Raw genomic sequence first — 18,049 nt, 5'->3', positions numbered from 1 at the left:
AGTGTTTAGAATGCTCTTGAAAATTTCCTCTTCTGCTGGACATTATGAATCATTATAAGACGCCATATACTTTTGTTTGGATTATGTTATGTTCATCATTTATGTATTATATCTAAAAAAAAAAATAAATCCCCAAAGTTTCATGTAGGTCTTGTATGCTTCTGCCACTTGCTATATACTTCACCATGTACTTACTATCATTCCAAAAATCATTTGAAGTCAAAAGCATGTTTATGCTGTTAATTGTGTATATATTGTTTGTGTCACTAATAATGTTGAACTGTGGCCAGAATGGGGTATTGTCTACAATGTTTGGGCTGCACATTTTATATTCAGCTTCTAGGTGGGTTTGGGATTAGTATCTTTTTACTAAATGCAGTTAAGACGTCTTATCAAATGTTTGTGTCGTATATAGCCACTGCAGCTTAAAATAAAAGCATTATTTTTCAGAGGGTTGGAAGGGGTGATAGTTATAACCTGCAACCTTAAATGAGATTTTGTGGTTAGTGCAGTGCTGTTATTTTTACTTTCCAGTTAGGCATGAGTTTTTTTTTAACCATCCAATCTACAATCTTATTAGATATTCCAAAAACTCTCATTATCTTCTTTTTTAACGACAACACAACCAAGGCAGAGCTGAACTTTCATTGGAAGGCTAATTAAGACGTGGTACAATGGCGGGTCCTGACATGGCGGAAAAATCAGAAGAAATCAGTGTCTTGCACCAGATCAGCACAGGCTGGGAAAGGAGAACAGCTGCACAAAGTAAAACCAAATAATTGACTCATATTCTCACTGAAGCATTGCAAAATCACTCACAAGTTACAAGCAAACAATTAAACTAAATCTTCCCCCCCCTGCAACCTAGCTTACTAAGAACATAGGTTCTTTTTCTATCATTTCTTAGCAAAGTACTCTAAATGAATCCTGAAAAATAAGCAAATAGGAAAATAAGCAAAAGGATACTCTTGAAAATTATACCAGTTTCCTTTTTTTAGTTTGCTTAAAATGTAAAGTGAACTGTCTCTTAAAAAACAGCTATAAAATTCCATTTGGGTCAGGTATTATTAGACATGTCAACAGAACTTCTGTTACAGAAAAATCAGGCAGCCTATTACTGTCCTCACTATTTTCTGTTACCTTAAAAACCGTGCCCCCAGAACCCAGAGAGAAACCTGACAACATAATTTTGTTATTTTACTTAATCTGCTTGAAAAGCTAATCATTTCTTCCTCCTCCTCTGACATCATTCTACTAGCACAGACATGTCAAACACAAGGCCCGGGGGCCGGATCCGGCCCGCGAAGTGGTTTCATGTGGCCTGCGAAGCCATCCTGGAAACAGTGAGGGAACGGCCCCCACTGCCTTGACCCTGGCCCAGAGACCCTCCTTCTGCCAGAGACCCTCAGATCTGTCCCAGTCCTGCCCAGGTCCCCATAGGCACCCTTGATGCCAACGATGTAGAGCTGGCCATGCCCACTCAGTAAGCCATACGCACTCTAGCCATGCCCACCCAGCAGGCCACACCCACCTGGCCCCCTGAGGGCAACCGCAATGCTCATGCGGGCCTCAATGAAATTGAGTTTGACACCTAGCATCATGCCAGCAGCAGCCCTAAAGTGAGTAAAAAAATACATAAAAATATGTATCTCTCTCTACTCATCTTTAAAAGATACTATTCCAGGACAGAGAAAGATGTAACTTTTAGAAAGAGAAAAAACACAGCTACTTGCAATTTTGAACTATACTATGTTTATGGCATTATATAATCTTTTTCAACATGCTTTTAAATAGGCTTTCAAGTTTGGATGTTAATAGCCCATTCTCCTTGTCTCGTAGGGCCATTTAAAATTGTTCTACTGTAATTCACTAACAGATTCCAAATAAAACTGTTCGTTTTCTACTTGCTAGTTGTTCTTGCATTAATCTCCTTGAACTATAAATTGTTGCCTCATAGGCAAACTCTGATGAATAATAAGAGGAGTGATAAATAAGTATCTCACGTGCAGGAAGTCAATGTTAGCTCATATAGCAGGATTTAAAGGAAGGCGGTTATTGCACAACAAACAGGAAATATGCTTGCTTGAATATAATGAAATGATTCCTAATTTATACAAAAACAGAATTCTTTAGTTTTGTAAAATATCGTACATTGCTAACAAAACTTTAGTATGTTTACATTTTATAGTCTCATCGTTTATTCCCCCCCCCTGTAAAACTTAAAAGGATAAAAATAACAACTGAAGTAGAGTGCTAGAGCAAATTATGTAATATTATCTAAAATTCCTGGTTATGCAATATATTTTGCTCCATATCATATAATTAAGTCTGTTTTGGAACAAGCACATGTAAGTTAAGTATGCTAGATATTCATTCGTTCGTTCAATTTCTAAAGCTGCCCAACTCAACCAAGTGAGAAGCAAAATCACTATTGTTTATACAAAGATTAAAGTATAAACTAATACATTGGTATTAGGTGCACAGGAATGTGTAAATAGGGAGCAATCTTTGAAGGAAAATTATTTTCCAACAGATCAAATGGAGTCATCCAAGTTGTTTAAACAAAGTTAATTATTCAAAATTTTCAAAGTAAAAAAGGGCATATTCATATACATAACAATAATAGTTGGAAGGGACTTTGGAGGTCATCTAGTCCAGACATGTCAAACACAAGGCCCGGGGGCCAGATCTGGCCCGCGAAGTGGTTTCATGTGGCCCGCGAAGCCATCCTGGAAACAGTGAGGGAACGGCCCCCACTGCCTTGGCCCTGGCCCAGAGACCCTCCTTCTGCCAGAGACCCTCAGATCTGTCCCACTCCTGCCCAGGCCCCCATAGGCACCCTTGATGCAAACGATGTAGAGCTGGCCACGCCCACCCAGTAGGCCATATGCATTCTAGCCACGCCCACCCAGTAGGCCTCACCCACCCTGGCCACATCCACCCAGCCCCCTGAGGGCAACCGCAGTGCTGATGCGGCCCTCAATGAAATTGAGTTTGACACCCCTGACTAGTCCAACCCCCTGCTCAGGCAGGAAACCCTATACCATTTCAGACAAATGGCTGTCCAGTCTCTTCTTAAAAACTTCCAGTGTTGGAGCAATCACAGCTTCTGGAGGCAGGTCGTTCCACTGGTTAATTGTTCTGTCAGAAAATTTCTCCTTAGTTCTAGATTGTCTCTCTTTTTGGTTAGTTTCCATCCATTGCTTCTTGTCCTGCCTTCAGGTGCTTTGGAGAATAGCTTGCTCTTGATCTCAAAGCTTCAACATCTCAATAATGATTTTAATTTTGCACTAATTCTGTGTATTTACTTTAAAAAATCCAGTAAGTAAGCCAACATGATCCCAATGTCACTGAAAACACCACTATCATTCATTGATTAGGAATTATTCATAATTGTACATTGGGCAGGTGTGTTCTTTTGTACCGTCAGTTCTACAGGAATATATACTGCCAGATGATTCTTTCTTTTTTTTTTAATCTATATTTCTGGGGCACTCTGATAATTTTTATTTGCAATGTCTGATAATTTTTATTTGCACTCTGATAATTTTTATTTGCAATGTCTGTTGGACCTCCAGGATAAATCTCTCTAAAAGTAGTAAAATTTTGCTCCATTATGTGTAAGCTTTGCTCACAAATGTCTATGCAGATTCTCAGTCATTCAGGTCATGGTTGTCCCAAAGGTGCTTTTTCAAAAGGCAACTGGACTTTGTTTTTTCCTTGAAGATGTTTTGCTTTTCATCCAAAAGCTTCTTTAGTTCTTGAAGAACTTTTGAAAGTTCTTCAAATATATGGATGTGTGGGCGGATGTTGGTCTGTGGCGTGAGGGCGGAGCCCTTGTACCTGACGGCTATGTAAGCGTTGGGAGCGATGTGCAACCAACGCTGACTTTGTTTCCACTGGAGCTGAATAAAGCAACCTCTGTTTTGTCACACATTCCTGCTGGAGTTTCGTGTTTGCTTCTATCCGAGGACGTGGTTTTGACAGCACCTTTGGGACTTCGCTCACAAATCGTTGCTAGTAGTCGTTGATATTAGGGTTTAACTTTGCTTTGTTGAACATATTTTTATTGGCCAATGACTAAAATAAAATTTCTGTCTATCATACATTGTGCAGATTCAGAGGATGCAAATGAAGCCATGACAATGAAAACATAGTCTATGCATTAATGCATACAAAATGTTACTGCAGAACTCATATCTCAGAGCTATGCGGTGGCATAAGAGCCAAGTACCCTTGTAACTAACATTTTATCTCAGCTAATCTATACAGCAGGTATCCTCTTAAGATTATTATCCCCATATGGCTGAGGCCAATAGCAAGCACTCTACCTATAACTTCTTAAAAATTCAGGGTTTTAAGAGATTTGCATTGAGAATATAGCAATTTTTCTCTGTTAAATCTGCACACAAGATATATGGATGGAGAAGTTGAACCAAATAGCCTATAAACTGCCACAAAATTTAAGAAGCTGCCTATAGGTGGGATAAATGCAAATGCCAGTCCTAAGTGGTTTAGTGTATTAATGAATATATAACAGCAGTATACTAAGCTTTCTTCTAAGACAGAAATCTATAAAATTATAATCCAAAGTAATGATAGATGGTCCCATGTGTTATTTGCATGTTACAGACAAGGCTATGCAGTCTTAGGTAACTGCATTCCTGGGATAAGAAATAAGTTTACTTCTAATGAGTTGCTAACACTCTCCTAGCAAAATATTTGACAATTATTTTGGGAAACAACTTGAGTTGTCTGCAGTGTCTAACGCAGCAGAACCCTAGCCCTAATCTAAAATTTTTCAAATCCTGGTAATTCAGAAATAAGAAAAGTCCCCTATGCTCAGAAAATAAATTTACCTGCTGCAACATATTTTAAGACGGAGCTTACATGCTGATTAATTTTTTCTAATGACTATTGCACATATGGGTGAATGATGTTGAAATATGACAGCCAAGCTGAAGGAATTATTCAAAATTGTAGCTGAGCTACCAATAGTCTACTACACAATGCACACACTCCAATAATGATTTTGTAATACTCTCCTTTGGAAGCAAGCTTGTCAAATGAATAAATTATACCAGATACTTATTCATTTCTGCTTCATATCAGAATAAAAAAAAATTCTGGGAAAGAGGTGCCAATAAATTCTTGGGTATAGTCATAAAATACTGCACATAGATTATGCCTACCATGACATCAACAAATCCATATTATCAAGAGCTGATGCAGATATCATTTTATGGTTCCCATATATCAAATGCTGGTAACTGAATGAAACCTGAGTGGAATTTCCCCCCCCCCTTACAACTGCTTATCATGTCCAGCAAAAAATGTTCTAAAGTGACTGCCACCAATAAAATACAAAGAATTATTTCAACTTGATGATTACTCATATAGTAGTCCCCATTATATCCTTGATACAAAAGCAATACTGATTATATATATGGTTAGTCACTTTGGAATGGCTTGATTATATTCTTTGGTGCCCTCCAAATAATAGGGGAGTTTATTACTGGTCACCTGCAGGGCAGAAGACATGCATGAGACTTTTCTGAGACCCAGGCTTTTGAAGAAAGATGTAACAGTGACAATAGGGGATGGGGGGGGGATATCAATTATCCCGGTATGTGTTGTCAATCCAACTCTACCAGGAGCCAAAGATGCAACAAATTCTTGGCCTCCATTACTGACAATGTTACTTGTTGGAGTAGGAAAAAAGAAGCCAAGAGAGGAAAGTGCTTTCTCCACTTAAATAAAATGTTTGGATGTAGCTTTTTTAAATTTGAGAATTAAATAATAAGAAAGGCAGTCACTGTATACTTATAAATTCAAAGAAAGAAAGACGGAGAGTCCTAATCATGCTTGTTCCAAATCTGAATCCAAAAGAAAGTCCTAAACATGCTTGCTTCAAATTTGATCTCTCAAAATCTAGGGGTATTATCAATATTAGGGTTTTAGTTTTGGGATGGGGAACACTGGGCAGCAGGAGTTGAGGATTGTAACTCTTAGTATATGCAGACATAATCTACTGCCGGAAATGAGGGGTTGCTTCTCTTCCTGGTCTATGTGATAATCCACCTTCCGCTTAAATCCTGGTGCTTCTGAGCTGGCATCGGCAGGCATGTTTGATGTACCTATGCCATGATTCATTTGTTTTTCTAAGCACACTGCCTGCCAAAGCCCACCAACAGCCAAGCACAGAGGCATCTCAGCCTAAAACAACTAGTCCTTCTGATATGAACTGACCTCACTACATATATTTCTGCAAAAAGCATTAGAAAGTGGTAGAACTATATTTCTAGCAAAAGCCATTGCTACTGTCATGTTTAAGAAAAACTGGCAGGTGAAGCTTTTTAAAGGTTAAGGTTAAGGTTCCCCTGCACATGCGTGCCAGTCGTTTCCAACTCTAGGGGCCGGTGCTCATCTCCGTTTCAAAGCCAAAGAGCCAGCGCTTGTCCGAGGACGTCTCCGTGGTCATGTGGCCAGCATGACTAGATGCCAAAGGCGCACGGAACGCTGTTACCTTCCCACGGTAGTGGTCCCTATTTTTCTACTTGCATTTTTACGTGCTTTCGAACTGCTAGGTTGGCAGAAGCTGGGACGAGTAACAGGCTTACCAACTGGTTATTCATCATCAGAGTCAATTGAAGAGCTGCAGCCATGTTTACCTGATGCTATTTCCTGGGATGATCTGCGTCTTTCTCCTGTTCTTCTCCTGTCTGCTGGATTGCTGCCATTCCATGAGTCCATGTTGATGTGTGCTTTGGTAGAACCGAATTAACCTGAAAAGATTATGGGACAGATAAAACAATCTGTTTAATTGTTCCAAGATCACCAGCCCAATTCTTGCTTTCATTATTCAAAATTCTGTCTCTCTTTATTGAAAAAGCAATGCTCCTTCATCACGTCCTCCCCCCAAACCTTGATCCCTAACTTAACTTAATTTTTGACACGATTATTCCCATTGTTCTCACAGATATACAACTAAACAGCTCCTGGAAAGCATATTGGAAATGAGAGCTCTTTAAAAAAATTTGTAATGGCTTGAATTGCTGAGACAGATTTGAATATCTATAGACAGATTACATATACCTATATATGCAATACCCATACCTGCAATTCTGAAACTGATAAATTTATATCATAAATAAATATGTCTATATCTGATGAAATTGCCCAGCAATAAGGGAGATTGTATAACAGAAATGTTTATAAATAAAATATAAGTATAATGATTCAGTCACATACCTTATAATCAATATCTTATATTAGGATTTATATAAAATATAAGATTTATTATTAAGGCTTAATACTTCAAGTCCTAACCAAGAACCTTAGAATTATTATAGTGTCTAAAAATTGACTCAACTCCAAGCAGGGTGTTGTTTTTGTAAAATTAGGGTGTTCGGGTCTGATAATAATTCCAGATATTGAGGAAGTCCTTTATGTATCTCTTTGAGGGCTCCAATTATGATTTGTGTAACAATAGATTTTTTTTTCTATAAGTGCTTATTATTAAATTAAACATAGTGCAATTCTTGACTTTCTTGGCCTCTAAAGAATAGATGAGCCTTGGTCCCAATTCTGATACCTGCTTTAATTCTAGCTTAAATTAGAAATATTTACATCTGAGATGGCAATGATTTTCAGCTTTTCTTCCAGCAACTCCAGCCTGCTTTTTAAAAGTGGCCATAAAATGGCCATTTTGATCTCTTAGCACAAAAGGAAGTTTGGGAATGATTTGCTTATATGCCCAAACCCATGTAGATCTATTCAAGGTAATATGCAGCTGAAGTAATGCTTATATGACTGACGAAATAGAGAACCTGGTGCCTGGTCTGAAGGGCTGGCTGACAGGCTGGTAAACTGCTATTGTTGAAGCAGGAGGGGAACAAAAGGATGACATTCTGGAAGAATATGATTAACTCACAATTCAGTGGATATACTGTACAATGCAATGCTTGGCTGGATGTCCTGCTTATTTATTTCTGATTAATGTAGCCCAACAATTCTAATCTCCTTTACAATCCCATAAATTTGCTCTGGAAAAAAAGAACCCTTTATAATCTATAATCTAGAGAGATTCAAGGCCCAATTTCTGACTCTTTCAGTTGAATACAGATGTTAATCGTTTGGACACCCTTCCTCTTGCTTATGTAGGGAATTATGTGATTCAGATTTATCAGCTCCTGTGTCCTCCTGAGTCTACTTCTGTTTTCACTACTGTTTGTTGTATGCAATAATCACCTTAGGCACAATTTTGATAAAGAAAGGTTTTCAGGACAGAAGGAAGTGGTTGCTGTTTATATGCAACTACTATAGGAATTGGAAAGAGAAAGGAGGCAAAGGTCTCTTTTTATAGTTAGCACTAAGGATCTGTATGACTTGGACAAACTGATAAGCAGTTGCTTATTCCTGGCTTTGCTTACTGATGCATCTATTTACTTAGGACTGGTTCTGGTTCCTCTTTCATTTGTTCTGCAAAAAAAAACCAGCATTGTACTGAATTAACTCTTTTCTAGTTGGAAGGAAAGAGAAGAGGTTGACCAGCAGTAAGGTGGATGAACAGTTAGTTAACAAAGGCAACGAGTGCACCCTTGGGAGACTTGAAAGAAGAAGTTAGGGATAAATTGTCACGGAGAACATCTATCTATACGGTGCCTAGGACTCTCAATGATTTGATGATACATCAATCAATCAGTTGATGGAGGTCCTGAACTTGCTCGTACTTTCATATATTTATTTTTACATTTCTAACATGCATGATGAAAACAAAGCTTTTACAGAATCGGGTAGTCCTGCTAGAAATACTTAGAAACTTTCTCCCAGAGGGGAGCAACAGAAACAGACCATAAACTGGGTGTGTGAGGTCTCTAACAATGCTTTGAGCTCTAAGCACATAGTGCTTATAAGCAGCATCCTGAATACCAGGGAGCGAGCTTCCTATGATCTTCTCGGCTGTCGTTACCATTCTCTGTATAGACTTTCTATCTGAGGCACTGCTGCCCCAAACCAGACAGTGATGTGGTTTGTTAAAATGCTTTCAATCCTGCCTCTCTAAAAAGTGGCCAGGACAGGAGGAGAAAAATATGCTCTCCTCATCCGATGCAGGAAATGCAGACGCTGGTTTACACGCTTCACTAAGGATGAAGTATGGAGAGACGAATTCAGATTGTTAGTTATCTGCACCCCAAGATACTTAATACTGTTGACCACCTCTATAGCTGCATCCTTGATAAGGAATATGACTATGCCGGCTCTTTCAAAAATCTACAATGATCTCCTTTGTTTCATCAACATTTAGAACCAGGTTACTTTTATTTCACCAGTCCACCAGAGCCTTCACCTCTTACCTATAAGCATCTTCACTGTCATCCCGAATAAGACCCACCACTGCCGTGTCATCTGTATACGTCACAATATGATTCTTAGCAGATTTGGCACAGCAGTCGTTGGTCACCAAGGTGAACAGTAGCAGACTCAGGACATAGCCCTGTGGAGAACCTGTACTCAAGGTGATGGAATTGGAAAATTTCTTTCCAACTTGCACAACTTGGCACCTATCAATAAGCCTTGGTGGAGCAGTGGGCTAATGCCTCCTTAAGTAACACCAGCTGCCTGCAATTAGTGCAGGTTCGCATCCCACCAGGCTCAAGGTTGACTCAGCCTTCCATCCTTCTGAGGTAGGTAAAATGAGGACCCAGATTGTTGGGGGCAATTAAGCTGACTTTGTAATAATGCCGCTTGGGGTGTGTGTGAAAGCCCTAATAAGCAGGCATATACATAGAATGAAGGCTACTGCTAAGCTTGTAAGCCGCCCTGAGTCTTTGGAGAAGGGCGGGATATAAATGGAATTAAAATAAATAAATAAATAAATAAAAATCAATCAGGAAATCAAGTATCCAATTACATAAAAACCTAATAGGCCCAGTTTGTTCACCAGATGCTTAGGGATGCGTTGAATGCTGAACTAAAATCTACAAACAGCATTCGCACATGAGTATTCTTCCCCTCTAGGTGCGCCAGGCTAAGATGAAGCACACAGGAAAATGCATCTTCTACAGAGCAGTTCTTCCAATAGGCAAACTGTAATGAGACAAATGTAGGGGGAAGGCATGAAACCATGTAGTCCTTTACCAATCTCTCAAAACACTTCATCATATTGGAAGTGAGTGCAACTGGACGGTAATCATTAAGGCATGTGATTTTAGTTTTTTGGGGCACTGGTACAATGATTGCAGCCTGATGCAACAAGAGATTGAAGATGTCTGTGAGAACAGTGGCCAACTGGTCAGCAAACTCCCTAAGTATTCGCCCAGGGATATTATCAGGGCCTGCAGCTTTCCAACTGTTGACTTTCCTCAGGACCTTCTGAACAGCAGTTGTAAAAACAGTAATAGAACGGTACAATTTTATAAAGGAAAATAAATTGTACTGACTCCTACTAAAACGTATGTGTCTGCAGACATTCCAAACACAACAGATACACTACAACACTAACATGTTCACAGAGCTGCGTGGAGCCATGTACTTAGTTTTAAGATATCTACTGGATTGCCAATACGTGGCAATATTTTGCCACATGATCAACAGAAATCAAATATTACACTATGCAGAAATGAGACTCCGGTCCATTTCAATGGGGTCAATCCACTCCCATCCACAAATGCATTAGGTTTCAATAAAATCAAATTACAAAAACTTTACCAAGTATTTTTAACAGATTTCAATGCTTAAATGTAAACATTTTCTAAACTAAATAAACATACAATATATAAATATTCCTTTCAGATTTACCTGCTGTAATTTAAGGATTTCAACACACAGAAGCCTTGTACCTCTACTAAGAAATGTAAGCAGGTGGACAACTGGTTTGTAAGCTTAGTACTACTCACAATTCAAGCCTGAATCTTATGCCTGAAGCAAAATTTTAAAAGATATTGCAGCTTGAGTCTCTAGTAGTCAACACTTACACTTTGAGAACTCTGTAAAGAAATAACTAATTTTTGCAGTGGGGTCTTAAATTCTAAGTAAATAAGGGTTTGATCTTAAGCTAGAACATTTTCTTTCCCTTACTTGCATAAATTTCTGAGTCCTTGAAATGACATAATCCATATTTTTGTTCAGAATAATTCACAGATGGATAAAGGAGACAAGACATATCATCTTCTGTGATGGCACTCAGTAATAAATTACTGGCAGTAATGAAATAGTCTGCTGAGTCTAATTTATATTTATTGACCCAATTCTTTGCCACATCTACAAAAGAAAGGGAAACGCCATGAAAATAAGCCCACTTAGTACATTGTGTCTAGCACTGTGTGTGTGTGCGCGCGTGTGCGTATAAAAACATTTTTTCAAATGTTATTTCGTATAAAAACATTTTTTCAAATGTTATTTCTATGTCATTTTTTGGTTTGGTGGAAAGATGTCATCGCATGTTGGCAACTAATTTTTTACAATGATACAATTGTTCAAAATCACCATGGAGACTACTACGAGTCCTCCATAAATCACTGAAATGAAAAACTAAACGCATCAATAGCGGCAACTGATAAATTACCACTACATTAAGTCAGTGAGACCAATATTGCCAAGGAATTTCACAGAATTCTGGATCTTTAAGTTTCCTCAAAGGTTTTATTCAAAATAATATTAGGTTGCACTAGAAAGATAATTTGTGTAGCATGATTTACTACATTATGCCAGGCGCGATTATTTTTCCTTTACTGACTGTTTACTTGATAATTCATTTACAGATACATACTTGCACAGAATTTCTATTGGGGGAAAAACTGTCAACCCTGGATAATATAACTTGCTGACTGCAATGGCAAGTGAATGTAATATCATCAGAGAACATTGCTTAATGGATGAGACATAAAATATGTCTGCTCTATCAGACTTTGATAGAAATGAGGTGAGAGAAATGATCCCTCAGACTACCTCTCTCTCCTCATTTAATGATAAGCAGCCATCAAACTTCCTACCCACTAATAGCCTAATCCTCTATGAATCTCACCAGCCCTCTTTGAAAACCATCCAAATTGGCTATTGTTACCACCAGACTCACTGCCAACTTTTCTTGCCAGACAAGCTCATAACCCAGTTGCTCATTTTTGGACACGGAATTTAACCTTGCAAGAGAGGCAAATAATTTCCAATTAAAGTTATAATTTGCAGGAGAAAGGCAACAAAATGGCATAGAGGTAACATTGGTTCCAAGTGTGGTCTATTCTCTAGAACAGGAAAAATTAGCTAAAAGGTGCACTAAGTTTAATATCGTTTTGTGCTTTTCAATTTGATCCTTTTTCTCTGGCAATGAAGGGAAGGGCTGGATTAAAAACAACCAAAATGATTTGGAAAAAAAGTGCTTTAGAGATCATGGGAACACCACACCTCTCTCCTATTCACAAGCCAGCATACATTTATTTCTTCAAGATCCACTCCCCATTCAAATAAATGCAACTCTGAAAGGAGTATCATCTTCAGGATTGTGTGGAAGCTGAAAAATGTTGGTCAGCTTTAATGAAGGGCCTATAATACTCAGAACCGTTTCCAATAAAAAGAAATCCCAAGCATACTATGGTACCTCAATCTTTTCTTCCTTTAATTCCCTTTTATCCCTGGTATAGCTCTCATATTCCATTGTAATGCAACAAAAGACATGCTGCTTTCAACCACCACATTTTGCTTCACTGGTTTCTCTTGCAGTCATTTCCCTCACTTTTCCCTTTAATTTTCATGGTGCAGTTTTAGACAGGACAGTAGTCTGTCCTGCTGCTAGAAAACTAGGTTCCACAATAACCACAACTGTCAAGAACAGATGAAATGATGCATCACCAAGTTTATGAAGACAATTAACAAATTAATATAACAGAAAATCACTGAAGTACTGCTGGAGTTCCTCCAGGCAAGCAACTGGCAACTTCGGGGAATAAAGGTTCCTTATATGCAATTGCCAATGTGAACACACTTCACTTACGGTATTTTTACAGCTCTCAGTAGTGATAACCTCAGTGCACATAATGCCAGAATCCTCTTCCTTTCTTAGAGTAAACAATTCATTGGGCCTGCCCCACACAAAAGAATTTAGAGTCTCCCATGTTAACTTACTGTACTGCACTCCTCTCACCTTTTATCACAGTAAATCATTTACCACACATTCTAGTCTTGGTTTGTCTGTAGCAAGGCTACAGAGAACATCAGCCTGACCTAACATTGAGCCAGATTCTTAAGAAGCCTTATTTGAACCTTGTTGTATTAAACATAATGGCTATTTTGTTTAACAAATTATTCCCATTGTTTCCGGCCCAAATGCCACCATGTGCTTGGAAAATGTGTCTCTAAACATCTTAATACATTTGTTTAACCATGGGTAATTAAATAAGCAACAGCTGACTGAGTTTATATTGCCCATTCTTTTTACCACATGGTTTAATTTTGGTAAATTTAGCATATTTTGTGAACTCAACCAGATTCTCTCAAGTCGTGAAATATACAGGAGCTAAAGAGTATATTGAACAGGCAAATCATTTTGATAATTCATTGAATTGGCATCTAAATTAGTGTGGGGGCCAATTCTATTTGTGTCTTTATTCTCTTTGACAATAACTAGCAAAAGTAGGCTAGGATTGGTTCTCACTTTGATGTAAGACCATCAAGGAATACCAAGGCACAAAATTGGCCTTGGAAGCACCCCCCCAAATCACAGAAGGTACTAAGGGCAAACCACTTCCTTACTGCTGCCAATAAAACTACACGGATAACAAAACACAAAGAATAAATCTCAACTGAAGACTATACTTCTGGAAACAAAACAATGTTAAATTACAACTGCATGGAGTATTTATACTGCTTCATTCTTGTCACTTTGCAGTTATCTGTTCTTGTGCACTGTTTAGAGCAGAGGTCTCCACCCCCACCCCCGGTCTGTGGACGGGTACAGGGCCGCAGTATGCCAGCAACCGGTCCGCACAAACAAACAAAGCCCCATCTGTGGGATGTAGGCATTATACAAAACTATAAACTCTCCAGTCCATGGAAAAACCTTCCTCCATGGAACAAGTCCCTGGTGCCCAAAAGGTTTGGGACCTCTGGTTTAGAGGGAAACAACTATGAAACTAATTCCTTGCTTCTTTCTCCTTTATTCTGCCTTCCTGTTCCTCAGCTATCCCCAAATTAAATTTGCAATTGAAAATGAAGAGTTGTGACTGATAAAGATTGACCTGGTAAAGCAGTTTCTGATAATTATGAAAGTGAAACTCAAATATATCTGGGCATATCTGGGCAGAAGCCATCTAAAGCCAGTCCTATGCCATGTACTTTTTTCCTGGATAACACATTGTATTCATATTTGCATAGGAGAAACAGTAAAAATGATTAATCGTTAGGTAAAGAAGGTTCAGAAAAGCCTCATTTTCTGACAGCTAAGCTAAATCAGTGCTTTATGTTTATAGTACTAATATATTCAGATTTAATAGTTTAATCTTTAAAGAAACAATTATAAAACATGTCTATTTTCCTAAAAAATCCACCTATTATCATTCTTAAACTAATGCAAATATTGCTGTAAAATACCTTAGTTCCAGATAGTGGAGTTCAACTCCCAGAATTCCCCAACCAACATGTCTACTGCTGACAATTCTGAGAGTTGAAGTGCACATATAACTAGAAGTTGTTGAACATGGAAAACTCTGTTCTACAGCTATATCATAAGTTAGATTTTGACAAAGCATATAATGTGAATCCAAACTGTAAACCATAATTAAACTACCTAGTGAACTCCATGCAAATGCATTAATTGGAAAAATACAATGAATTTTAATTTAAAACTAAACTGGCTAGGTTCATGCAATCCAATGAGGTCCCAACTCATATGCTTTAGCCTCCTATTGTGCAAACCTTGATATATATATATATATATATATATATATATATATATTTGTTTTCTGAGGTTTTCGCGGGTGTTCGTATGTGGATCTTTGGTTATTCGGGTTTTTCCCCGCGTAGAACTAAAGGTTCGATGGAATCCCATCCGTCATCATCAGGCTGGTAGCTTCTGCTTCAGTATATATATATATATATATATATATTTAGTTCAGGTGAAGCAAATGTTAACCCTGGCAACATAACACTTAATACTTGTGATAACCCCTCTTGCTGTGGTCGGTTAAGGCTGAAGACTTCAGTTAGGATACCATTCTCGCAAAATTATCAAAGAGAGCATTACACTTTCCGGTGTTAGTTTTAAACTGGGTTTTGTTTCTCCTAAGAAAAGTCAGCAGTACTTTGTGCAGCCTTACATTATAAAGCACAACAAAAAGTACCAAGTCAAAACAACCGCAAATGAACGTTTATAACGCACCTCAAACATTTGCCACTCTACCATCGCTAAGAAGGAGAGAAAAAAAATTAATGACTGCAGGTACCTTAGGAAAACACGTCTGAATTTCATGCCCCAGGTCATAGGCTTATTAATCCGGAATAACTGACGCCCTGTAGTTCCCAACTGAACAATATCTACCTTTAAACGGTGAGAGGCAGGATTTTTATCCCCAACGTTGCACCGCAAAGCTCGAAGGTGGATTTATGGGGTTCTGGATTTCGGCGATCTCGCGTCTGGAAAGCCGAGGCTCGTCCTCCTCCCCGCTTCCCCCCTGCTGACCCTCCGGCTGCTCGGAGCCCCTCTAGGCCTGTGCGGCGCACTTTTGCTCAGCCCAGCAGGCGGCACTTCAGGGCGCAAGCGTGGCCAGCAGTCTCGCATCCTAGCTCCGCATCCACCCAAAGGCCCGAAGAAGACCCGCCGGACTGACGGCGCCCCGTCCCCGAAGAAACTGATGAAATATTTCTTCCGGCTTCCTCGGGGCCGGGAAGAGCCAGAAGATCGTGCCCACTGCACGGCTCGCGCATCATCCCACCACGTCAAGACCCGCCTTCGCGTGGATTCCCCGCCTCACCCGGCCACGGCACTCACCCCCGCTTCTAGGGATCCGTGGCGACGGCCGCGCCCTTTCCACCCGGCCAGCTTTTTTTCCACGGACTGTTCAGAAAAAAGCCGACCTGGCCTCGCCCGCCTCTTGCATCTCTTTGCTTCTCTCCCGCCCGCAGCTCTTGTGCAGCCGGGCAGGCGAAAGCAAAAGACCCGCACCCCGAAAGGAAGGATGAAGTCCAAAAAAAAATCATAGATGCAAACCAGGTGAAAGCTACGGGTCTTCTTGCAGCGCCCTCTAGAGGTCGTGTTCTTCGTAGCCGCTGTAAGTTGTGCAGGAAAATGGGGCGGGAAAAAAAAAAACCTGCTTCCATTTGCCCTGCGCAAATGGGGCTTGAAAACGTACGTTCGTAGATGTAGATCACACTACTACTGGTATCTATCCTCTGGCAGGAGTTTGGGGTTGGAGTATGACCTACAAGATCCCTTCCAACTCTGTTGTTATGTTAAGGTTATGCAAAGCGCAGAAAAAGGGTTTAAAAATTCAAAAGGAAAACTTGCTAATTCTACACACCGATACCATTCGTTGTTTTTTTTTGGGGTGTGTGTAGGGGTGCCTTCGGGTTAGTGTTGACTCCTAGAGTAGTCTCTGTACGTTGGAAGTGGTTTGCCATTGCCTCCCTCCTAGGGCTGAGAAAGGGTTTCCTGGTTTCTAATCTGATGCCTTACCTCAGGCGTAGGCAACTTTGGCTTTTTTATGACTCATGGACTTCAACTCCCAGAATTCCTGAGCCAAGGTTGCCTACCCCTGCCTTACCCGTTATGGTACTTAGCACCACATCTTCCTATCTGAAAATTTTTTTTGCTTCTAAAGGTAAAGGTAAAGTTTCCCCCGCACATGCGTGCTAGTCGTTTTCGACTCTAGGGGCCGGTGCTCCTCTCCGTTTCAAAGCCGCAGAGCCAGCGCTTGTCTGAGGACGTCTCCGTGGTCATGTGGCCGGCATGACTAGACGCCAAAGGCACACGGAACGCTGTTACCTTCCCACTGTAGTGGTCCCTATTTTTCTACTTGCATTTTTACGTGCTTTCGAACTGCTAGGTTGGCAGAAGCTGGGACGAGTAACAGGCGCTCACTCTGCTACGCGGCACTCGGGATTCGACCTGCCAAACTGCCGACCTTCTGACCGACAAGCTCAGCGTCCTAACCCACTGAGCCACCGCGTCCCTTTTTTGCTTCTACTACCTCCTATATTGCCTAGTTCAGGGGTAGGCAACCTTGACTCTTTTATGACTCATGGACTTCAACTCCCAGAATTCCTGAGCCAGCCATGCTGGCTCAGGAATTCTGGGAGTTGAAGTCCATGAGTCATAAAAGAGCTGAGGTTGCCTACCCCTGGCCTAATTTCTCACCTTTCTCATTAACTCCATTCTGTTGTAGAAATAAGAGATTCATGCCAGCTTTTCAGGAAAGGAAAGGTTTTAATGCGCAGGTTCAGAAGGCTTAAACAAAGCAAAAGGTCTGAACCCCGAAGGGCTCCTGAACAGACATATTTATACACCTCTAATTCCTAGTTATACATTGTTACTTATGTGGTTAATATTCTACACATTCTTATCCAAAGACAGTTTACAGAAGAAAATTACTTGCAGTACGTGTAGTTTCACAGACAAGATATGGTTATCCCAATCATCATCTGCCTTAAGGACAAGACTATGTTTGCTTAAACAAGGACTTTAGTACATTCCTCTTTAAGACAGTCACCGGGGAATACTTGCAGTTACGCTAACAGGATTATGGCTACCTTGATCAGCATATGTCCTAAGGACAAGGATACATTTGTTTCACAATTATTTTAGTACATTTCCTCTTTATTCCCTCTTTTGAGACTTATCTCAACTTGTGACGATGAGTCTCAACAGAGGTCTTCTTTGATTTGTAATCTTTCATATTCCCACATTGCCATTACCTGTGCAGTCGCTTTTCTTTCAGCAAGTAAAGCTAAGCTATTGGATATAGTTCTTATAAAAATAGGTAAGATACAAGGAATCAACACACATCCTGCAGCTATCAGTCCTATGAAAGCCACGATTGCTTGTAACCCTGGAAGTATGGGA

General features: G+C 39.8%; 1 protein-coding gene across 2 annotated transcripts in view; it reads right to left on the bottom strand.

Moving 5' to 3' along the window:
* Nucleotides 1-16,183, bottom strand: part of BAK1 (BCL2 antagonist/killer 1) — a 29,127-nt gene extending 12,944 nt beyond the window's left edge. Inside the window, exons 1-2 of one of the 2 annotated variants that reach the window (XM_083358577.1) lie at nucleotides 15,980-16,183; nucleotides 6,672-6,785 (exon numbers count right to left, since the gene is read on the bottom strand). In XM_083358577.1, the coding sequence (XP_083214703.1) occupies nucleotides 6,672-6,753 (82 nt within the window). In that variant the 5' untranslated portion in view covers nucleotides 6,754-6,785; nucleotides 15,980-16,183. Of the gene's footprint in view, nucleotides 1-6,671; nucleotides 6,786-15,529 lie in introns of both variants that reach the window. The other variant, XM_083358576.1, reaches the window with a different exon arrangement.
* Nucleotides 16,184-18,049: the final 1,866 nt, after the last annotated feature.

This window comes from Vipera ursinii, assembly GCF_947247035.1.
Source record: "Vipera ursinii genome assembly, chromosome: 3".
NCBI classification, from domain to species: Eukaryota; Metazoa; Chordata; class Lepidosauria; order Squamata; family Viperidae; genus Vipera; species Vipera ursinii.
This window is presented reverse-complemented; position numbering and strand designations above follow the sequence as displayed.